Genomic DNA, 24,454 nt, shown 5'->3' on the forward strand with positions numbered 1-24,454 from the left:
GGCAGTTAACCCACTGTTCCTAGGCCGTCATTGAAAATAAGAATTTGTTCTTAACTGACTTGCCTGGTTAAATAAAGGTTAAAAAAAGACCTTTAAACAGGTCAACATTAACAAGGCCGCAGGACATGTGCTCCGAGCATGCGCTGTCTTCACTGACATTTTCAACCTCTCTCTGTCTGAGTCTGTAATACCAACATGTTTCAAGCAGACCACCATAGTCCCTGTGCCCAAGAACACTAAGGTAACCTGTCTAAATGACTCACGTCCGTAGCCAGGAAATGCTTTGAAAGCTGGTCATGGCTCACATCAACACCATTATCCCAGAAACCCTAGACCCACTCCATACTGCACCAACAGATCTACAGATGATGCAATCTCTATTGCTCTCCACACTGCCATTTCACACCTGGACAAAAGGAACACCTATGTGAGAATGCTATTTTCTACAGATCAGCATTCAACACCATAGTGCCCTCAAAGCTCATCACTAACCGTAGGACCATGGGACTAAACACCTCCCTCTGCAACTGGATCCTGGTCTTCATGACTGGCTGCCCCCAGGTGGTAAGGGTAGGTAACAACACATCCGCCACGCTGATCCTCAACACAGGGGTGCGTGCTCAGTCCCCTCCTGTACTCTGTTTACTCATGACTGCACGTCTAGGCACTACTCCAACACCATTATTAAGTTTGCTGATGACTCAACAGTGGCAGGCCTGATCACCAACAATGATGAGACAGGCTATAGGGAGGAGGTCAGAGACCTGACCATGTGGTGCAAGGACAACAACCTTTCCCTCAACGTGATCAAGACAAAGGAGATGATTGTGGTCTACAGGAAAAGGAGGACTGAGCACGCCACCATTCTCATCGATGGGGCTGTAGTGGAACAGGTTGAGAGATTCAAGTTCCTTTCGTCCACATCACCAACAAACTAACATGGTCAAAGCACACCAAGACAGTCGTGAAGAGGGCACGACAAAACTTATTCTCCCTCAGGAGACTGAAAAAATCTGGCATGGGTCCTCAAATCCTCAAAAGGTTTTACAGCTACACCATCAAGAGCATCCTGACGGGCTGCATCACTGCCTGGTATGGCAACTTCTCGGCCTCCAACTGCAAGGCACTACAGAGGGTAGTGCGAACGGCCAGATACATCACCGGGGCAAAGCTTCCTGCCATCCAAGACCTCTATACCAGGTGGTGTCAGAGGAAGGCCCTAAAAATTGTCAAAGACTCCAGCCACTCTAGTCATAGACTATTCTCTCTGCTACCGCATGGCAAGCGGTATCGGAGCGCCAAGTCTAGGTCTAAGAGGCTTTCAAACAGCTTATACCCCCAAACCATAAGACTCCTGAACAGCTAATCAAATGTCTACCCAGACTATTTGCATTGCCCCCCCCCCCCCTCTTCTACGCTGCTGCTACTCTCTGTTATTATTTATGCATAGTCACTTTAATAACTCTACCTACATGTACATATTACCTCAACACCGGTACCCCCGCTATTGTTATTTACTGTTGCTCTTTAATTATTTGTTATTCTTATCTCTTACTTTTTAAAAAGGTATTTTCTTAAAACTGCATTGTTGGTTAAGGGCTTGTAAGTAAGCATTTCACTGTAAGGTATTCGGCGCATGTGACAAATCATTTTAATTTTAATTTTATTTGTATAATATCTCCTAAGCCTTTGTTAACCTCAGGCCTTATTTTCAGCGTTTATCCCAAAACCCTATTCTTTCCCTATAGGAATGGCTGAACAAACCACATGTACGATTTATTAAAAGTTAAAGAGCAGCAGACTAGTGAGCAGATATTTTTTGTATTTTTTCTTTACATAGGCATTGCGCCATGGCCACCACTGACAAAATCTTTTCCATAACCATCTGCATTTGTGATAAGAACTGATTTTGTTGGGTCCCCACTTACATTGCATGAAATTGGCACTTTGGTGTACATTAAGAACACACAGCTTAGACATTCCCACCCCTTCCACCTCATCACAAGTGAGCTGATGTTAGAGAAGTAAATTGCCGAACCTGACTCACAGGATGGAAAAAGCCAAAGACAGTTTTTACAAACCGAAATTGCCAACAAATGTGTGTTTGATAATAGTGCCAGCCGAAAATAAAGCACTCAGGCTCAGACGGTTTCAATGAGGAATGACAGACTGATCTGTGAAGAGAAATGGTGAACGGAATGGTGAGAATGGTGAACGCAGCAATCAGGCTAGGTTCACCAGGCTATACCAATGTTGTACAGTGACTACTGTTGTTTGAGGTCTATTGGAAGTAGGATGAGGTTCACAGCTCTACAACATACTAATAGAATGAATCTGCAAATCATTTATCATTTCCTTTTAGTACAATTTCAAATCAAAAAAGAAAAACTAGCAGAACATTTAAATGTTTAACACAAACGCCCACTTCCAAATTGAGCGTTTGCCCCACCCCCTAGACATGGGTGTTTGTGCAGGCTCAATCTAAAAGTTCAGTGAAAATTCCACAGAGGCAATCAAGGGTGAGCTATTACAATATCTGTCCAATCCTTTCAGAACTATACGTGCTTTGGAAGTAGGGTATGGGGGTTGATTTAGAATTGTGTAAGAATATAGTCAAGAGCATTTTCTAGACTAAAGCCTCAAATAGAAGGCTACAATTACATCTACTCAATATCTCTTCAGCTCAGTGTTCTATGATGGCATCTAGTGGAGAAACTTCATGCAATTAAATCCAGTGGTTGATACTGCATCTTGCATCAATAATAGAGTATGAGGAACTACACAGAAAGCTGCACAATCCCCCCTCTCTCTAGAAGAGTCCCATGCACAAAAGCAAACGGGAACCTTCTTCAAAGGCCTGTGGGACTATCCTACTGCTGTCACCAGTGTAGAAATTGAAGTGGAACCGCCATAGGGGGGATCGAACCAGCGACTCTGTGGTTTTGGGGCAAATGAACTTCCACAGTATGAGTCATAATACCCATAAAACCTAGCGGTCAAACAGGGAAATGGTTCCAATCATTTCCCCACCATTCAATATGGGGATTTTAGAAACACTTCAAATAAGGTCTGTGTTCCGTCTAGGCTGACCCGGACGTGGCGTTTTGATAACCGTGTAACTACAGGGTAAGCCTACATGACACACAGCCCTTATTTTAAGTGTTTCTAAAATTGCCTATGGGAAAAATTAATGGTGGAAAAACGATTGGAACCATTTCCCTGTTTGACCGCTAGGTTTTATGGGTATTATGACACCTGTGGAAGTTCATTTGCCCCAAAACCACAGAGTCGCTGGTTCGATCCCCCCTATGGCGGTTCCACTTCAATTTCTACACTGGTGACAGCAGTAGGATAGTCCCACAGGCCTTTGAAGAAGGTTCCCGTTTGCTTTTGTGCATGGGACTCTTCTAGAGAGAGGGGGGATTGTGTAGCTTTCTGTGTAGTTCCTCATATACTCTATAATGGGAGTATCAACACAGGCAGTGCAACTGTCAAAAGACCTCAGGGCCACACGTTCAAATCCTGTTTTGGCTGTTCACTATGAATTGAAGGCTGACATACAGAGCCACCAGTAACGTGACATTGTTACATTTCCTTCCTGGCAACATTTAGCCTAGAGGTAAGGCAGCAGGTAGCTTAGTGGTTAGAGTGTTGGGCCAGCAAAAGGTTTCTAGATCGAATCCCCGAGCTGACATGTCAAAATCTGTCGTTGTGCCCCTGAACAAGGCAGTTAACCCACTGTTCCTAGGCTGTCATTATAAGTCAGAATTTGTTCTTAACTGTCTTGCCAAGTTAAATAAAGGTTAAATAAAACATTTAAATTAGTGGGGGCTGCTGAGGGGAAGATGGCTCATAATGGCTGGAACAGAATCAATGTGTTTGATGCCACTCCATTCCAGCCATTATTATTAGTAGCCTCCACTGGTGTAAATGTGGTTGTATATTGGCAGATGTAAAAGCACAGTTCAAACTACATTTCTGGGACTCTGATTTCAGTGGGTCAGTCCCAGTTAATTGATTAGGAAAGGTCTAGAATATTATCTTGCTATTTCCGGGGCTATATAAATATTCTGTCGACCTACGTTTTTCCCCCCAAGGAATTTATGTAACGCACGAGCTAAACTTCAACCAATCAGAGTTCAATGCGTTGAGGGACAGCGTACAGAAAAATGTAACTGATCCTAGTGCTGGTTGATTCTTTACGTACATTCTGATTCTAGATCAGTTTCAGTCTGCTAGAACATACTAGAAGTGCAACATTTCTTTTCACCGGCAGGTGAGGAGTTATTGGAAGAAGATATCCGGAAGAGGCTTCGTCTCATTCATCGGGTTGCGGAGACTGCGAACAGCTTTCATTCCGAATTGCGTCCATTATATCCAGGTAATTAATGCAACAAAATGTTCATCTGTTATATCCTACATCATTGTCAGTTATAGGCATATGTAATGTGACGTTTCCTACAACTGTTTCTTGGCTACCCATATTCACTTTTGTGTCAGTGTGTCCTTATAATTAGAATCCACATGTGTATACTTATTTGTTGATTTAAGATAATTTGATGTCTACATTGTTGTATTCACTGGGGGTTTATTCAACCATTCTCTGAGACGACAACTAAGAGATGCCAGAGCAGTCTCTAGAAAATGTAATACGGTACCGGTGAAATGGCCGCAATTAATTGTAATGCGCATGGATGCGGAGCCAGCTGTACTGCAGTACTTACAGCGTTGTCCTTCAGAATCCCGGGTGGGGGAGGGTACAAAACGGTCGTGACTTGCGACAGATGAAATTTACCATTGAAATAGCTCGAGAGTTTGAACTGGATGTTTTGAAACCAGCCAGCAATAGACAGCTCTAAACTGATTGAGGACCACATTCATTAGTAATTAGGTCCTCAATCAGTTTAGAGCTGCCCTAGAGCAGAGGTTCCCAAACTTTTTATACCCCTTCAAACATTCAACCTCCAGCTGCATATCCCCTCTAGCACCAGGGTCAGCACACTCTCAAATGTGTTTTTTTTGCCATTGTTGTAAGCCTACCACACACACTATATGATACATTTCTTAAACATAAGAATGAGTGTGAGTTGTTGTCACAACCCGGCTCGTGGGAAGTGACAAAGAGCTCTTAATTGGACCAGGGCACAAATAATAATAATCAATAATTTTGCTCTTTCGATGAACAAACCTTATTTGTTCATTGGAAATTATGAATAACTCACCAAATCAAATCAAATCAAATTTTATTTGTCACATACACATGGTTAGCAGATGTTAATGCGAGTGTAGCGAAATGCTTGTGCTTCTAGTTCCGACAATGCAGTGATAACCAACAAGTAATCTAACTAACAATTCCAAAGCTACTGTCTTATACACAGTGTAAGGGGATAAAGAATATGTACATAAGGATATATGAATGAGTGATGGTACAGAGCAGCATACAGTAGATGGTATCGAGTACAGTATATACATATGAGATGAGTATGTAGACAAAGTAAACAAAGTGGCATAGTTAAAGTGGCTAGTGATACATGTATTACATAAGGATGCAGTCGATGATGTAGAGTACAGTATATACATACGTATGCATATGAGATGAATAATGTAGGGTAAGTAACATTATATAAGGTAGCATTGTTTAAAGTGGCTAGTGATATATTTACATAATTTCCCATCAATTCCCATTATTAAAGTGGCTGGAGTTGGGTCAGTGTCAATGACAGTGTGTTGGCAGCAGCCACTCAATGTTAGTGGTGGCTGTTTAACAGTCTGATGGCCTTGAGATAGAAGCTGTTTTTCAGTCTCTCGGTCCCAGCTTTGGATGCACCTGTACTGACCTCGCCTTCTGGATGATAGCGGGGTGAACAGGCAGTGGTTCGGGTGGTTGATGTCCTTGATGATCTTTATGGCCTTCCTGTAACATCGGGTGGTGTAGGTGTCCTGGAGGGCAGGTAGTTTGCCCCCGGTGATGCGTTGTGCAGACCTCACTACCCTCTGGAGAGCCTTACGGTTGAGGGTGGAGCAGTTGCCGTACCAGGCGGTGATACAGCCCGCCAGGATGCTCTCGATTGTGCATCTGTAGAAGTTTGTGAGTGCTTTTGGTGACAAGCCGAATTTCTTCAGCCTCCTGAGGTTGAAGAGGCGCTGCTGCGCCTTCTTCACGACGCTGTCAGTGTGAGTGGACCAATTCAGTTTGTCTGTGATGTGTATGCCGAGGAACTTAAAACTTGCTACCCTCTCCACTACTGTTCCATCGATGTGGATAGGGGGGTGTTCCCTCTGCTGTTTCCTGAAGTCCACAATCATCTCCTTAGTTTTGTTGACGTTGAGTGTGAGGTTATTTTCCTGACACCACACTCCGAGGGCCCTCACCTCCTCCCTGTAGGCCGTCTCGTCGTTGGTTAATGAGAAGGGTGTGCTTGAAAGGATGCACATAACTCCACAATGTTGGGTTGTATTAGAGAGGGTCTCAATCTTAAATCATTTCCCACACACAGTCTGTGCCTGTATTTAGTTTTCATGCTAGTGAGGGCCGAGAATCCACTCTCACATAGGTACATGGTTGCAAAGGGCATCAGTGTCTTAACAGTGCGACTTGCCAAGGCAGGATACTCTGAGCGCAGCCCAATCCAGAAGTCTGGCAGTGGCTTCTGATTAAATAACATTTTCACAGAACTGCTTGTTGCAATTTCGATGAGGCTCTCTTGTTCAGATATCGGTAAGTGGACTGGAGGCAAGGCACGAAAGGGATAACGAATCCAGTTGTTCATGTCGTCTGTTTCGGGAAAGTACCTGCGTAATTGCACACCCAGCTCACTCAGGTGCTTCGCTATATCACATTTGACATTGTCCGTAAGCTTGAGTTCATTTGCACACAAAAAAATCATACAATGATGGAAAGACCTGTATGTTGTCCTTGTTAATGCAGACAGAGAAGAGCTCCAACTTCTTAATCATAGTCTCAATTTTGTCCTGCACAATGAATATAGCTGCAGAGAGTCCCTGTAATCCTAGATTCAGATCATTCAGGCGAGAAAAAACATCACCCAGATAGGCCAGTCGTGGGAGAAACTCGTCATCATGCAAGCGGTCAGACAAGTAAAAATGGTCAGTAAAGAACTTTAATCTTGTCTCTCAATTTTAAAAAACGTGTCAATACTTTGCCTCTTGATAACCAGCACACTTCTATATGTTGTAAAAGTGTTACATGGTCGCTGCCCATATCATTGCATAATGCAGAAAATACACGAGAGTTCAGGGGCCTTGCTTTAACAAAGATAATATTTCACTGTAGTGTCCAAAACGTCTTTCAAGCTGTCAGGCATTCCACTATGTCTCCTTGTCATGGCTTTTGCGCCATCAGTACAGATACCAACACATATTGACCACCAAAGTCCATTTTATGTCACAAAGCTGTCCAGTACTTAAATAAATTAGACTCCTGTTGTCCTGGTTTCCAGTGGTTTGCAGAAGAGGATGTCTTCCTTAATTGACCCTCCATAAACGTAATGGACATATACCAGGAGCTGTGCCAGGCCCGCTACATCTGTTGACTCATCCGTCTGTAACGCACAGAATCCCCCCTCAATCAGCCTCCTGAGAAATTATCTTCAGCGAGACTGGGGTTCGGCAGGTCCTTAAGGCCTAATGTGGCTCCGCTCTACTCACAGAACTGGAGTTACAACTCCGGTAACTATCGTTCTATATCGTGGAGCTCTGCCCCATAGGGGAGCTCAACACTCCAAAATGTGCTCCCTGCCGAGCCTAACTCTTCCCACTTAATGAACAGGTCGGGCCCAGCAATGGCTACGACCAAATCCCGCAGTACTGTAACACACTGTGAAAACAGACTGTGTCACAATGTACTGCGTCCTCGGTCTAATCCACCCTACTCAGTCTAAAAGCATAGCCAATGACTAGTGGGCAGATAAACATATTGAGTCATACTAATCTGTACGAGTGGATAGATGAGCTCAAAACTGTCAATACTAAAGATTAGTCTTAAGATTAGTCTAAAAGTACTGTAACACAAGTCATAGACTTGTGAGCAGGATACAACACATGACTCTACTGTGCTACACCCTCAGCCAGGAGTCATGTCATGTAGTTATTCTAATAGGAGAAAGCGGACCTGATGGAAACCCTGTCCATTGATCCTGCGTTTCCCGCCTTCCCACCAGCAAAGCTGAGAATACGCAGAACCAATTTAGAAGACCTACTCACTGATTTCTCAGTGTAACCCGCCACACTCAATCCATAGGCAAAGCCAATGATTCGTGGGCAGATAATAGAATATGGGCCACCTACTCTGCATCAGCAGATAGATGATACCTTAATATTCTATCAAATTTAGTGACCGGTTTAATAGTAAAGTAATACTAGTTACAACACTATTTCCCTCATCACTCCTCCCCAACACAGTGATACACTGGTGGGCAGTCTCGACGTTCCCTGTTGTACTGACAGTGTCAGACAAAGGTCATGTCGCACGCCTCTCTCCTTGACAAAAAGAGCAGACCTAATGGGAAACCTGCCCAATCTTCCTGCATCTTTTCTTAATTCAAGTTCTCACTTCATCCATGCTGAGTACAGAACGAGCTAGAGAGTTATACGACATGTCTAACAGGTAGAATCGGATAAAAGGAGACCGTGACGCTAACGGCGCCGCTACTCCACGAGTTGAGTGGGCTCTTATTCCCTGAGGCAGTGGCCACCCTGCCACCTCATAAGCCGTCTCATTGCCTTCACAAAGCCAATGAGACAGCCGCTGTTTTGAAAGTGGTCTACCCAGTGTACTAGCACTGTGACACACAAATAGCTGAAGCGATGACCTAGTCGTCACTGTGCGTTACACGTAGCACGCCAAGGCGCGCACTGGGCACAGGCGATGAAGCCTCTCCTCTCTCCACTCCACATGGGGGGTGCTCAACGGTCTGTGACCTATAAAAGCTCTTAATAACCTTTGGCATAAATGCAGGGTTAGGACGTAACACCGCTCTGCTCAGATCGCCGTTAATGGCAAGGCAGTCGGGTCTCGTCGAAAGAGCACCCAAATCACTGACGTGCTTGGCCGTAGTCAAAGCAAGCAACAGTGCCGTCTTCAGAGAACATCTTGAGGGGGATTTGATTCAGTGGCCCGAACGGCGTCTCGCAGAACGCCTTGAGTACCAAAGTTCCAAAGCTCTAGGCATTGGCCTAAGCTGCTGTGTTCCCAATAGAAACTGTTTCACTAGAGGGTGACAAGATGATGTCTCTGCCAAACCCATCATGACAAGCTGAAATTGCTGCCGCGAACACGTTAATGGTGGTGGGTGAGCGCTGTTTGTGAAACATGAACTGTAGGAAAGAGAGCATGCCCTTGACATGACAGCATACAGGTTCCACATTCTCTGTGGCAGTTTTTTTTTCAATCTTGGTCAGTAGAGTGGATTTTTCCGGAGAAAAATCCAGACACTTCCCAACATCCTCGTCTTCTCTAGCGGCGCCGTCATCATATGACGCCTCAGAACCTGAGGCTAACACAGACATGGCGTCCTCTAGAGGGAGATCTACCCTGAAATGCCCACTGCTGCTTCCTCTCCTTTAAGAAAGGAGGGCGCAGCTAGGGCATTTCGGGGGATCTGTGAGGCTGCCCCTAGCACGCTGTGAACTTAAGCTCACAAAACATAAGTTGTGCAGGACCATAGCCGCCATAGTGGATCAGCGACACTGAGCTCTTAAAAGAGCTTTTGGGGTGGAAAATGCGTGCTCATTGAAGGATGATGTCGAGACCAGGAGATCGACAGCGGGTTCGTCCTGAGACTTCTCTCTTCTCTTCTAGGCTTCTTCAGGCCAGTCCTGTCGCTGAAGATAATGGGAGGCTGATTGAGGGGAAGAGTCCCCTTATATAGGGACACCTGTACTCCTATTGACTGCAGGTGTGTGTATAATTTCTCAGGCTATTCACTGCCTAGGCAGCGGGGTAAACCACGAGGAGCAGAGCTCCACGATATAGAACATCTCCTGCCATGTCACTGATGTGTTGTGAAACAGTGTTGTTTGATGAAGGCATTGTCTGTATAGTTTTTTGGGCCTTTTCCCCCAACATTGTCCCAGCCGCATATCCGCGGCAGCAGGAGGAATTAAGTCCTTCAAATAGTATGGGACTTGCCTGTCCTAGCCACTCGGTAGCTCACCATATAAGACGCTTGTAGCCCCTTCTTATTAATGGTATCTGTTGCTTCTATACGTCTTACTACTCTAAAGTTGTCTTTATTGTCGCTCCAAAACTCCCGGTGGCTTAATTTTCAAATGGTCATGTTTTGTTTCTAAATGTCTGCGCAATAGTGAAGGTTTCCAGCGAGAGAGTAACGGTTAATGTGATTGGATGTTATTTATTTGACTAGGCTACCTGTATTTGACATTGTGTTGTTATTTCGCTGAACACTAGATGGTTTAATTTTATTTTTGGCAATGAAACGAGGCTACTCAGGCAAGAAAAAAACCTCACCAAATGTGAATCACATTTTTATTTGTCATACTCCGATGGCATTGGGCGTACCCCAGTTTGGGAATACCTGCCCTCGAGGCACCAGAACATCACATTTAAGAACATTTTGAAGATTGTTCCACAAATAAGGTGCAAGAAAACAGAATGCTGATTTACCTAACTCAGTAGAGACAGAATTTTCAGAGTTGGCCATCCCTGAGACCAGGTGTGGTAACTCGTATGTCTAAAGTTTAGTAATGATGTTAGGTACAGTGGGACTTTTTGCAAAAGGGATTTATAAATGAAAAAATGGTAATGTATCAACCTACGTGACATCAAAGAGGGCCAACCAACTTTCTGGTAGAAAATGCAGTGATGAGTACTAAAATTGGCACTGTAATAAAATGTAGTGTAACCGCATCTAACCGCTTTAATGAAGTGGCAGCTGCTTCATATAGATGTCGCCATAGTCTAGGACCGAGAGGAACGCTGACTGAATAATCTGCGTTCTACTATTTAGCGAAAGGCAGGACCTATTTCTATAGAATAAGCCCATTTTTATTCTCCGCTTCTTAGCAAACTAATCAATCTGCTTTTTAAAAGACAGCTTTTCACCTATCAATACTGTATGCCAATATATTTGCAAGCATGGTCACGATCAAGTACATATTGTTAAATCAGACTTATTTTTATGGGCTCCAGAGAAGAACATATACTTAGTTTTACCTGCATTCAGCACTAATTTCAGGTCAATAAAGCTTTTCTGTAATACAATGATGACCGACTGTAGTTCAGCTAGAGCCTGGTCAACTGTGGGGGCAATAGCATACACAACAGTATCATCGGCATACAAGTGCAGGCTACATTTTTATTTTATTTTTTACATTCAATATTCTTAATGTAAATAGTAAAAAGTACAGGACCCGGAATTGACCTCTTTCGTAAAATCCAGGAAATCTGTTTGAACACCATCAGTAGATATACATTGAGTTTCATCTGTCAAGTAATTTTATAACCAGTTACATGCAGCCTGGTCTAGACCAATTGAGGAAAGCATCCGAATTAGCAGTGACTGATCAACAGTATCGAAAGCCAATGAAGAGGGCAGCACAATGTTGACTTTATACTTTTAACTATAGACTCTTCATTCATTTGTAATGACAGCTAAGTAGTATTCATATGGGATGTAAGTGACATGCCAATTTAGCTAACGTCACGACGTGAGTGCTTCCTACTAGGTAGCAGTATTTACGGTGTTGCTGGTGGCTGCTAAAGGCGTCCGTATGCTTCCCAGACTAAATAGTTTCCGCATACATATGAAGATATTTTGTGGTGTTTTTTCGGCAAAAAAAGAGGCAAGCCAAAGTCTGTAGACAAATCCTACACTTCCTCATCAGCGATTGGTCAAAAGTAGGGATTCTTTAATGAAGTGCCTGTTGTCATTTAACGAGAGACGACTCGATCTCATGCACATTTTTTCACTGGAGAAATACTGCACCAAATATTGTAGTCAGATGCAAAATTGCGCAACTAAGATCTCGACAAAAGCGTCAAAATGAATGGCAGATTTCTTCAGTTATCTTCATTGAATTTTGAGGAAGTGTACTGGGTTTTCTCGTAATTCAAGCGAAGGTCTTTTAAAGGAGTATGCGAGCACACTCATTCGGCTAGTAGAGCTCGGCTAGACGCCAGCCAAACTGAAGCATGCTGACAATGTCATCCCTCCCATGATTTGATAAAAAGTAGGATACTACCCTATACAATAAATAACTAATACTGATAACCATCTAGATGTCAAGAATGAACGGTAACAACAAGCACTGCGGTCCAGCAACAGTGTGGGAAGTAGCTGGGCTAGAGTAGCCAATATTAGGTTGACAGTCACAGTAAGCACACTCAGGGCCGGCCCGCACATTAGGCAGGATTACGCGGCTGCCTAATTGACACACAAAACCTCACATAATTCTGCTCAAAAACACTGACCATTTCTCTCAACCAGTGGTATATAGGATTTTTAGGGGAGCGCTGATTCCGCCCTTTGATGAGCAGTACCCACTTTGTCAAAGGCAGGAGTGTAAAATATTTAGCATGTCCATTCCCTGTGCGCCTCTCCACGGTGCTGTTGGAGATGCATCGCTGTGGCGCTCCACCAACATTCCGTTAAAAAAAACATCTAACTTAAGCTATTTCTGCTACATAATTTATGGTATAAAAAAGAATGTGGACTTTTCTGTAGCCTACAGGCTGGAGATAGAATGTATGACAATGTAATGAGAAGGACACTTTTTACGTTATGCGTGTTTCTCCGATCAAATAGCCTAACCTAAATGACGCCTAATCAAATGAAAAATACACTGACATGTTAAAACACCTAGCTTTGACGCTAACAAACAGCATATCATAAAAGCAGGACAGGTCAAAGTAAAATGGACAATATGGAATGGACAATCAGGCTAAGACTGAGACAAGAATTTCCCTGTATTTAGCGCCATGCATAATTTCTTCAATTCTGACCAGTTTCCCAGTCCCTGCCGATGAAAAACATACCAACATGCTTCGCTGTGGGGATGGTGTTCTCGGGGTGATGAGAGGTGTTGGGTTTGCGCCAGACATAGCATTTTCCTTGATGACCAAAAGGCTACCATTGTCTCATCTAACCAGAGTACCTTCTTCCATATGTTTGGGGAGTCTCCCACATGCCTTCTGGCAAACACCGAACGTGTTTGCTTATTTTTTTCTTTAAGCAATGGCTTTTTTCTGGACACTCTTCTGTAAAGCCCAGCTCTGAAGAGTGTACGGCTTAAAGTGGTCCTATGGACAGATACCCCAATCTCCGCTGTGGAGCTTTGCAGCTCCTTCAGGGTTATCTTTGGTCTCTTTGTTGCCTCTCTGATTAAAGACCTTGCCTGGTCCGTGAGTTTTGGTGGGCGGCCCTCTCTTGGCAGGTTTGTTGTGGTACCATATTCTTTCCATTTTTAAATAATGGATTTAATGGTGCTCCGTGGGATGTTCAAAGGTTCAGATATTTTTTTTATAACCCAACCCTGATCTGTACTTCTCCACGACTTTGTCCCTGACCTGTTTGGAGAGCTCCTTGGTCTTCATGGTGCCGCTTGGTGGTGCCCCTTGCTTAGTGGTGTTGCAGACTCTGGGGCCTTTCAGAACAGGTGTATATATACTGAGTTCATGTGACAGATCATGTGACACTTAAATAAAGTCCACCTGTATTTAATCTAACTAATTATGTGACTTCTGAAGGTAATTGGTTCCACCAGATCTTATTTAGGGGCTTCATAGCAAAGGGGGTGAATACATATGCACCACTTTTCCTCTTTACATTTTGTTGGGAAACAAGTTATTTTTTTCATTTCACTTCATCAGTTTGGACTATTTTGTGTATGTCCATTACATGAAATCCAAATAAAAATCTATTTAAATTACAGGTTGTAATTCAATAAAATAGGAAAAATGCCAAGGTGGGTGAATACTTTTGCAAGGCACTGTAACTTCTGATGAATTTGGGTATCTGATATTCAGAGCTTAAATTGCCAAGTTGATTAGTTACAGGAATCAGGACTAATAAAGCCAATGCAACTGCCTGTTTTACAAACTGTAGTTCTACCATATGGATGGGCATTCATTGAATTCCATTGTGGGCTGACACTGTAGGCTACACCCCAGTAAGCATGGGCCAATTTCTTTTGGATGTTTGGTTCAGATTTGGTCCGGTCTGAACTGGCCTTGATTTGGTCCAAAAATAGACTTCTATAAATGACGTCTTTTCAACTTTCATTCAGAACTTAAAATGAACCTAACTCTAACGTCTGGAAAATACGTATTTTAGATGTCTTTTCAATGTAATTTTGCTTACTGGGGCTATTCTAGATTTTGCTGGGTATAGATCGGTTAGCTGACAACAGTAAGGAAAATGATGTGCGCGCTTCCTGTTTTGTGATTCTGGTTGGCCAGATTGCTTGCAAGAATGACCAGAAACTGCCAAATGGGGAGAATCATAAGTGGCTCATTTCATCTTGTTATTGATTCCATGTAAAAAAAAAATTGATGTTTTGACTGATTCTATTTCAATGTTAATATGGCTAAAATTCACTAGCTAGCTAACAATAAGGCGACCAGATTTCTGAAATGAAAACCGGGGACATTTCCAGTTCGGTGGTATATCACTATATCATTAAAATATCCAATGTTATTATCTATGAAATAAAAATGGGGGACAATTCTGATTTCATGTATTTAGTCTAATAGGCACACTGTGATAGAGAAAACAACTATATTAGAGAAACATTACAGACAAGACAGAACTGATCTGAACAGCCATTCAGTGGTCCTGGTAGAATAAGAGCGGAAGACCACATGAACAAAATTTAAAAAACAGACAATAGTATATATGAAATGCTTAACAACATAATAAAGAAGTAAGACGATGATGAGATTGGTAACTACATAATATACTTATACCAACCTAATCTGTATATTTCTCAGAAGAATGTATTTTCTTCAGGATTCCCTCTGTCTTTGGCAAGCTTCTCCATGAACTCCTGGCAGGGGAGGTTGAAGTTTGTCTTCACAATAAGCATGGCCTTGATGGTAGGAACAGTGAACCTATTTCTTGCTGCTGTCCAAATATCATTCATTTGGGAGAACACTCTCTCGACTGGTGCTTTACTTCCAGGTAAGCACATGACAACAGACGCTAATCAGCCAGGTTAGTGTGTGGGACGTTATTCTTTTTGAAGTGGGTAACCACCATGCTCCATCTCTGACTAAGCGGTGTCTCAGATGTTTTCCATTCTTCAAGCGATCCCCCCTTTAGGAACTCTTGCAGGCCAGTAACCTCGTCAAACAATGCATCCACATTCATGGTCACTTTGGGGCTGCCATCATATACAGTTGAACTCGGAATCTGGATCTCTTCACGCTGAGGTTGCCTTTTTAAAAGGAGACAATGTAAATCTTTTATATTTATCTGTGTGCTTTCCCCATGCTTGCAAGTAGTTCACAGCCACAGTGAGGAATGATTGGGATGTTTTGAGAAAGCTCTCTTTAGACATTGCTCTATTTTCCTCTAGCTCTCTCAGAAGTCCTCTGACCAAAACTGGAATGAAGTTGTCATCACGTCTTGCAGTCAATTTTGCTTCAACGTTCCCAGAATTTCAGCTGACTCCACAGCACAGCGGTCCTGGCCTTCAAGCATCTTGATCGTGTCACTGAATACGGGCAGGTTTCCATGGACAAAGGCCAGCCAAACTTGAGTCAGTGGATCTTCAAACATTGTTCGCAGGACAACAGGGTATTTGTCTTCAGAAAGAAACAAATATTTCAATGGCACATACATTTTCATCACTCGTTCTAGAGCAGGGAGCAGGGACAGCCAGCAAACATAGCTGTGTCCTAAAATGATACTCCTGGCCAACAAACTCACAAAAGCTCTTCAGTTTTTCTACTCTGACGGTGAAAATAGGAAAATATCTTTGTTAGCAGGTACTCAACATCAAGGGATATCATATCCAAAGCTGTTCTGGCCGTGTTATGAATGATGTGGGCAGCACAACCTAAGCCAATCCCCTCCTGTTGCAGAGCATTTTTAACTTTGGTATGGACATTGATCCTCCCCAGCCTATTCAGTCCTCCAAAGTTGGTATTTGTCTTGTCGGCAGGGAATTCCACGACTTTGTTTTCCAGGTTAGATTTTTGGATGACCACCAGGACCTCAGATGCAATTTCCTCTGCAATTTGCTTCCTCTGCTTTTCCACAGCAGTTTTCTCTTAAACTAGTGCAAGCAAGTAACGTTAGTTAGTAGAAGACGAGTGAATGAAGCTGCTATAGTGAGCAGCCCCATCTGTTGGCCAAAACAAGCACAACACGATTGAGACATCAACCGGTAGGCTCCTGCCTGGTCTTTCTTGCCACGTAAAATATTATTTCATTTCGTGGTCTGTTTTTAACGCATAGTTAAAAACGGGGACAGCTCCAGCCGGGGACAGGCCACCAAAAACGGGTCTGGTCACCCTAGCTAACAAACAACTTTAACAATGCATTTGAGAGACAAGTGTTCATTGTGCTAATTTATTTATGTTTTCAATAAACATTGGAGACTAAATATAGTTTACATGTTGTCAATAATCTAAGCCAACTCTGTTTGTTTTGCCCCATAGTTGCGCATGCCTTGGTTTTGTTGCTAAACAACCAGCCTGTCTATAGGAGGGCACAATTTCTTTGGCCAATCTAGGGTGGCAGAACAGCCAGGACTGGGCCTGAGCACACGCATGCAACAGTACAACCATCATCAACTCTTTCATCGAAAATAAACAATCATACATTTTATTAACTGAGAATGTACAATTACTTTGTGTAAAGCTAACAGTTAAATATGACTCATTCATCCTCTGGCTTCAAAGTGTTAAATCCAACTCTTGCGGTAGTTCAATTGTAAATCTCGTCTGTCGCTGTATTGCATCTAGTCACAACCGTGCAAAGCACGTGCCTCCCCAGATGGTCAGGGATCATCCCAGATAAAGATAAATCGCATTTGCAAACCACGCCAAACTGGGTGAAAGTGCAATGATGCAATTGCCAAGACAAGACATTCTGACATTTGATTGTGTAACATAATAATAGTAGGCTAAATAGTGTTGATGGTGTTCACTGTAGTATAATTTATAGGTTCAGAGATTAAAAAAGCACCCCAGCTTATTTTGTGTGTACTCCTAATAGCTTGAGTGCCATTACCCACAGCCCTATGGGTTTGTATGCCCTTGGAAATTCCCTGCTGTCTCAATGTGTCAACCTCTGCTACATGGTGAATTTCCCATGGGACTGCAGTAGCATAGTCTTTACAGTAGTAAGGCAGCACACCATGTATACCTCTTGCCTTGCCTAAAATGGCTGCCTGGCCCATCCAATGCCAGCCCATACATGAATGGCGAAGATGCATAAAGATGGCAGCCCCCATGTACTTACCACAAATGCCTCGTTTGCTAAGTTCACCATATTGTACATTGCTCACCGTTAAAAAATTGTAAAGGCAATACATGATTCAAATTCTAGCTCCAAGACAGCGGCGAAAAAGTAGATTGTGCTGATTGGTTCAATTTGCCAGTTTAAGAACTTTGTGGGAAGTAATAAAAACAAGGATGTCATTTCCAATAGTACCTCTATTTTTTTCGCCACTCAGCAAATTTCAGGTTTGCTGAGCACACCTTAAACGTGATAATTCTGTGCAACTTCCGGCGTGTGTTTACTGTAAACATTGAGGCTTTACTCGCTTTAAGTTAGTTTTAACGGTGACCACATAGGCTATTGTGACTATTTGATCAAAGTGTAGGCCTACCAGAGTGGCCTACCATCAAAACAAAAAATGCATCCCATAACATTTTAACATGGAAATAGCTGTTCTATCATTCACCTACAGTAGCAGCAAGTGTGTGTTGTTCAATGTAGGCCTACATTTCATGAGATTTAAAAAAAACAAAAACATGGAGGGCTTGTAATGAACCTGTTTATCCACTTGTCCTGAAAATGTTGTTGTTTGATGCAATAAACCACTTTACAAAATAACATTCATTATTATTCCCATACCATTATTACAAGGAATCAGACAAATGCTACCCTCTTCCTATTGGCTACTTAGCTTATTCAAGACCACTCAAAATACAACACTGCCCCTTTAAAACATAAAAAAAAGCTATTTACCTGCCTTGCTATTCAAAGATGGATAGAAATGCACACATTTTGTGCTCTTGTAGGAAGCAACCACTCCCCTATTATTGAATAGAAATGAGCTATAACTGGGATAATAACTCACTAACTAGCAAAAAATATGAACACATGTACGCAGGTGACAACATGCAGATCTCAAAACAAGCACCTCTACTCGTGACTGCTCATGCAGTAAACACAGTCCAGTTCAAAGTGAACAGCACAGATCCATATATGGCTATTTACATATAGGCCAACCAGTTCTGATAGGTTATGGTGCGCCGGTCTGTGTAAAGTATGTGCTTGTCAATGCAGTAGAACCCTACTCCGATGTGTTCTGCCTACAAGAAAATCTCTTGCATAGTTTGCTTTGTTTCGGTATGTTACATTGGAAGTGGCTAATATTGTGTTGATTCAAGCACAATTCCCACGGTAGAGCAAAACGTTGATAGTGTTAATTAAAGGAGGAAACTGAGTGAAGTTCAATCTTGTGCTTCTCTGCGCACGCTGATATTTCTTCTGCACTGCAGTCCAAGAGGAGCTGCGTGCAGTTTAGTAGGAACATTGTTAATATCTGAATTTCTCTATATTTATGCACCTTTGCCATCAGTTTAAAGAGCGACTGTCCCTAAAAAGCAACTTCTCATTTTGAAAATGGCCTATCAATCAATATGTGCAGATACATTTATTCTAGTGTCAAAATTGACTACGAAGTTTAAATAAGAAAATGTTGGTCATTAAGTATGTCTTGTACAAAACTGAGATTTGCAAGATGATAGGAAAACAAAATTATGTCATGGAATGAATCGTACCGTAACAGTTTTCCATGGGCTGTGTTTATTTTAATCTTGCCCAAATTCCCACAACTTGCAGAACCCAAGTAATCATCAATTCAGAACTCCGATCACAATGCCAATGGTCAATTTGGTTGACATTCGATATCACAATGGGGCTAGTTAGGGACCATCAGTAAATTACACAGTGTACATGGAACAATAATTTAAAAGGTCAATAGCTCCAAATTTTAATGACTTAACCTTAAACCAACTATAAATTGTAGAACTTAATTTACAAATATTGAAAGCATTCAATGAGACAACTAAAAGATGTGCAACATGAAAAATATTGTCCCTTTTTACATTGTGTACTTTGACGGCCCCTAACTATCCCCAGAGATACCCTATCCAAAGTAAAACCAACTTTGCCACGGTGGCACACCAGCTGACTGAAGCTAATTGGCTTAATAATTTGGCTAACTCTTTCCACCTGCGTACACACAGGAAACACCCACATCAAGCCACACCACAAAACAAACTCACCTTTGAATTCTGTCAAGGCCGTTAGCATTTTTTTAATGAACCAAATCTAAAACAAGGCCAAATCAGGAAGTGCAGTTGCCCTTTAAATGAAACTGAAGGCCTAAGACTTTTTTGGAACCGGAGTAGTCACCGTTCTTAGGAATTGAATTTCAACACAACGAGTTGGCATATTTCTCCATTAAGGAAGTTGCACATGTAATCTATGGTGGCTACGTTTACCCAGGCAGCCCAATTCAGATTTTTTTCCAACTTTTTTTTTTTACTAATCTGATCAGCTTTGAAAAATATATTGTCACATCAGAGCTGATCTGATTGGTCAAAAGACCAATTTGTTAAAAAAATATCAGAATTGGGCTGCCTGTGTAAATACAGTCACAGTGATTCATAAACTACAGTCCAAAGTCTCTATGGGTCACTTTACTTTGAGTGATGATGACTGCCACCTATTGTAAAGACTTTGCTCATCATTAAATATGTATCTGTTTTCACAGCAACTATGTCTAAGGGAACAGCAGTTGGCATTGATCTCGGGACCACTTACTCCTGCGTGGGTGTGTTCCAGCATGGTAAGGTTGAAATCATTGCCAACGACCAGGGTAACAGGACCACACCAAGCTACGTTGCCTTCACTGACTCTGAGAGGCTCATCGGTGATGCTGCCAAGAATCAGGTTGCCATGAACCCCTGCAACACAGTGTTCGGTAGGTTTATGTATTGCAATGGTGATTATTGGTAGATGTTTGTAAAGGTGTGATGCAGTTCCTGCCATTTGTAGTTTCCACCAGAGGTTTTATAACCTTCCTTGGATGTCTGAGTGAGAAACCAAAGATCAACTGCTATGATCGGAGTATGTCTATAATGCAATTGTTTTAACATACTTTTTATTTGCGTATTCCAGATGCTAAGCGTTTGATTGGTAGAAGATTTGAGGACACTGTGGTTCAGTCTGACATGAAACACTGGCCTTTCAACGTCATCAGCGATAGCGGACGCCCCAAAGTGGAGGTTGAATACAAAGGCGAGACCAAGAGCTTCTACCCTGAGGAAATCTCCTCCATGGTGTTGGTCAAGATGAAGGAGATTGCAGAGGCCTACCTCGGGAAGGTGAGTTTGAGTTGCATTGCAGTCTATTTCAGATTTTTATTGACAGTCTATTCATTCACAACTTCTTCTTTTTTTCTACCCTCATTTTTGCAGACTGTATCAAATGCGGTTGTAACAGTGCCAGCTTACTTTAACGACTCTCAGCGCCAAGCAACCAAAGACGCTGGAACAATCTCTGGTCTGAATGTTCTGCGAATCATCAATGAGCCAACCGCTGCCGCTATTGCTTATGGCTTGGACAAGAAGGTGAGACACATGTATATTTTTAGAGCTCAGGAAGGTCTATTGAAATAATAATTTGATTTGGACAAACTAGATTTAAATCGCTATGATGAAGTTTATTCCTGCCATTAAGTTCTATATATATATCACACAGACGCACTGTACATGAGACAATATTTTTGTATGTATATATATCTCTCTCTCTCTAGCTAGCCATGTGTCATACCATTTAAATATTGAACATTCTTCTGTTTCAGGTTGGTGCTGAAAGAAATGTCCTTATCTTTGATCTGGGTGGCGGCACCTTTGATGTGTCCATCCTGACCATTGAGGATGGCATCTTTGAGGTCAAGTCCACTGCTGGAGACACCCATCTGGGTGGAGAAGACTTTGACAACCGCATGGTCAACCACTTCATCGCAGAGTTCAAACGAAAGTACAAGAAAGATATCAGTGACAACAAGAGAGCTGTTCGCCGTCTCCGTACCGCCTGTGAGAGGGCAAAGCGCACCCTGTCCTCCAGCACCCAGGCCAGCATCGAGATTGACTCTCTGTACGAGGGAATCGACTTCTACACCTCCATCACCAGAGCTCGTTTTGAGGAACTCAACGCAGACCTTTTCCGTGGCACCTTGGACCCAGTGGAGAAATCCCTCCGTGATGCCAAGATGGACAAGGCCCAGGTCCACGATATTGTCCTGGTCGGAGGCTCCACTCGTATCCCCAAGATCCAGAAATTGCTCCAAGATTTCTTTAACGGCAAAGAGCTCAACAAGAGCATCAACCCCGACGAGGCTGTGGCCTATGGCGCTGGTGGGTCACTGATCATCTTGTGTTCACTCTGTGGTCATTGGGCTGCTATAACTAGCCCTATCCTAATAGTTTAGCTGTGATTAAGTTTATTCCTGCCATTAGTACTCAACAGACAAAAGATGGACCAAAACCTTCCTTTTTTAATGTCTGAGTAACAATGTTACTGTGGCTCTACAATTATGTTTTTACATGAGTCTAACCTCACCATTCCCTTTTACAGCTGTCCAGGCAGCCATCCTCTCAGGTGACAAGTCTGAAAATGTCCAGGACCTGCTTCTGCTGGATGTCACCCCCCTGTCCCTGGGTATTGAGACAGCTGGAGGTGTCATGACTGTCCTGATCAAACGTAACACCACCATCCCAACCAAGCAGACCCAGACCTTCACCACCTACTCAGACAACCAGCCTGGTGTGCTCATTCAGGTGAAAATACCCTGCATAAAATGTACATTTCAGGGCAATGTTTCCTCATTCCTTTAGCCACTTGCTGTGATGAAGTTTACTCTTGCCATTCATAGTTTCCACCAGAGGTTGAAAGACAAAAGATGTCCCAATACCTTTGTTGGATGTCTAAGGGACTATTTAGTGAAATGTACTTCTCATTTGATGACCATGTATGTTTTTAGCTAATATAGACTGTATCCTCCAGGTGTATGAGGGTGAGAGGGCCATGACCAAGGACAACAACCTGTTGGGCAAGTTTGAGTTGACTGGAATCCCCCCTGCACCTCGCGGTGTTCCTCAGATTGAGGTCACGTTCGACATTGATGCAAACGGCATCCTCAATGTCTCTGCCGTTGATAAGAGCACTGGCAAGGAGAATAAGATCACCATCACCAATGACAAAGGTAGACACAATAAAATGTGACCAAAGTGAAATGCTATTACAATATGATGCCCACTTGGATAGTGAGAGTATCCTTAACTTAAGACTTTTTTTTTTTTTTTGTCTGACCAGGTCGCCTAAGCAAGGAGGACATTGAGCGCATGGTCCAGGAGGCTGAGAAGTACAAGTGTGAGGATGATGTGCAGCGTGACAAGGTTTCCTCCAAAAACTCCCTGGAGTCCTACTCTTTCAACATGAAATCCACAGTGGAGGATGAGAAACTACAGGGCAAGATCAGTGATGAGGACAAGACCAAGATTCTGGACAAGTGCAATGAGATCATTGCCTGGCTGGATAAGAACCAGGTACAGTATGTTGCTGTGCCCATTAATTTAAACCAAGTTATTACCTATAACGTGTCAAGAAGGTAAATAAATCAATCATAATCTGTATATATTTTTTCACAGACTGCGGAGAAGGAAGAGTATGAGCACCAGCAACAGGAGCTGGAGAAGGTGTGCAACCCCATCATCACCAAATTGTACCAGAGTGCCGGTGGTATGCCTGGTGGAATGCCTGGAGGCTTCTCAGGCGCTGGCGGTGCTGCTCCTGGAGGTGGTGGATCCTCAGGCCCCACCATCGAGGAAGTCGATTAAACCCAATGTCCCATCTCATCACTCTGTAAACACAAAGCATGTTATACCCCAGAGTCCCAATCTGTAAATTTGGTCATTGGCTGAGTAATTAATTTAAACTGATAAAAGCTGCTATGTGTGTTTTGAATACTTGAATATGTACACTGTCAAAACAATTGGGATTTTAAGGAAGAAGAGTTTGCCTGTCTACACATTTTGAGTCCTGGAGAATAAATGATTATTTAGGTCACTAACCACGTTTCCATCCACAGTTTTTATGAGTAAAAAATTCACGATAGCTGTGATGTTAATGGCTAGTTTCGGTACAATTTTATAAATACCGACAGATAATTTGTTCATTCGACATGGTGGGATCTTTTTGTGTCTGTAAAATTAATTATGTGAGAAATGGTGGTGGAAATGCCTTTATGCGCAAATATTGATTTAATAACCAACATATCGAAGTAAACTTGGGAGTCACATAACGATATAGTGTGTGTGGTCCTCCCACTATGACTCAACCATGCAGTTTATTAGGCTACAAATGAAATAACTTATGAACTTCACAGGGTGGTGAAAGAGCACTATGATCTTGATGCTACTTTCCAATAAATATTGAGGGTCTTATTCTGGTGACGATGATCGATGCTTGACTGCCGTTTGACAAATAAAAGTATTCTCGCTCGTATCCATAATAATCTGCACAGGTGAGGTTCTTGAGTTAAATAAGCAATTGACATCCCATCATGCTTAGGGTCACGTTTTGGCTATGCCCCCATAGATAACAATGCCTCCATCCACAAGGCATGAGTGGTCACTGAATGGGTTGATGAGGATGAAAACGATGTTAACCATATGCCATGGCATCAAATATCCCAAAATATCAACCCAATTATGTGCGATAGCTTTTTCCATCAACAAAACACAAAAATATGGATTCTCGTGGAAGAATGGTGTCGCATCCCTCCAATAGAGTTCCAGACACTTGTAGAATCTATGCCAAGGTGCATTGAAGCTGTTCTGGCTCATGGTGACCCAACGCCTTATTAAGACACTTTATGTTTGTGTTTCCTTTATTTTGGCAGTTAACATTTATATTTTTTTAAATTGATAAATAAGAAACTTTCACAACAGAACTGCACAGTGGTCACTTTAGGAATGGTTAGTGCTATCCAGAATCCTTGGGACGTCCCCTCAACGGGGTGACATCAGAGTTGGCGTCCCAAGGAATCCCTTTAGACTTATGTAGGCCATTGCACCGACTGCATCAGTCCACTAAGGGTAGAATCAAAGAGGATAGTGAAAAACACTTGTCTAAACTTCATCCTATTCATATAGAGATAAATAGTA

At 42.5% G+C, this 24,454-nt stretch overlaps 1 protein-coding gene across 3 annotated transcripts; it reads left to right on the forward strand.

The window, feature by feature from the left end:
- Positions 1 to 4,272: 4,272 nt before the first annotated feature.
- On the forward strand, positions 4,273 to 23,358 carry LOC115136027 (heat shock cognate 70 kDa protein). 3 transcript variants are annotated; one of them, XM_029671359.2, is made up of 9 exons: positions 4,273 to 4,381; positions 19,996 to 20,205; positions 20,403 to 20,608; positions 20,702 to 20,854; positions 21,088 to 21,643; positions 21,864 to 22,066; positions 22,293 to 22,491; positions 22,602 to 22,834; positions 22,937 to 23,358. In XM_029671359.2, the coding sequence occupies exons 2-9, from the start codon at positions 20,001 to 20,003 to the stop codon at positions 23,123 to 23,125; spliced, it is 1,944 nt and encodes a 647-aa protein (XP_029527219.1). In that variant the 5' UTR covers positions 4,273 to 4,381; positions 19,996 to 20,000; the 3' UTR covers positions 23,126 to 23,358. The 3 variants fall into 3 exon arrangements, with proteins under 3 accessions (XP_029527219.1, XP_029527220.1, XP_029527221.1); XM_029671360.1 differs by lacking the exon at positions 4,273 to 4,381 and adding an exon at positions 9,821 to 9,917; XM_029671361.2 differs by lacking the exon at positions 4,273 to 4,381 and adding an exon at positions 19,522 to 19,699.
- The last annotated feature ends 1,096 nt before the right edge of the window (positions 23,359 to 24,454 follow it).

The sequence above is a fragment of the Oncorhynchus nerka genome, linkage group LG10, assembly GCF_034236695.1.
Source record: "Oncorhynchus nerka isolate Pitt River linkage group LG10, Oner_Uvic_2.0, whole genome shotgun sequence".
Classification (NCBI taxonomy): domain Eukaryota; kingdom Metazoa; phylum Chordata; class Actinopteri; order Salmoniformes; family Salmonidae; genus Oncorhynchus; species Oncorhynchus nerka.

Excerpts from the sequence above, each read along its gene's own strand:
- LOC115136027 (XM_029671359.2), top strand. The coding sequence starts at position 20,001 with ATGTCTAAGGGAACAGCAGTTGGCATTGATCTCGGGACCACTTACTCC. Across the intron at positions 20,609-20,701 it reads CAGAGGCCTACCTCGGGAAG|ACTGTATCAAATGCGGTTGT; the intron begins GTGAGTTTGAGT and ends TCATTTTTGCAG. Across the intron at positions 22,492-22,601 it reads CACCATCACCAATGACAAAG|GTCGCCTAAGCAAGGAGGAC; the intron begins GTAGACACAATA and ends TTGTCTGACCAG.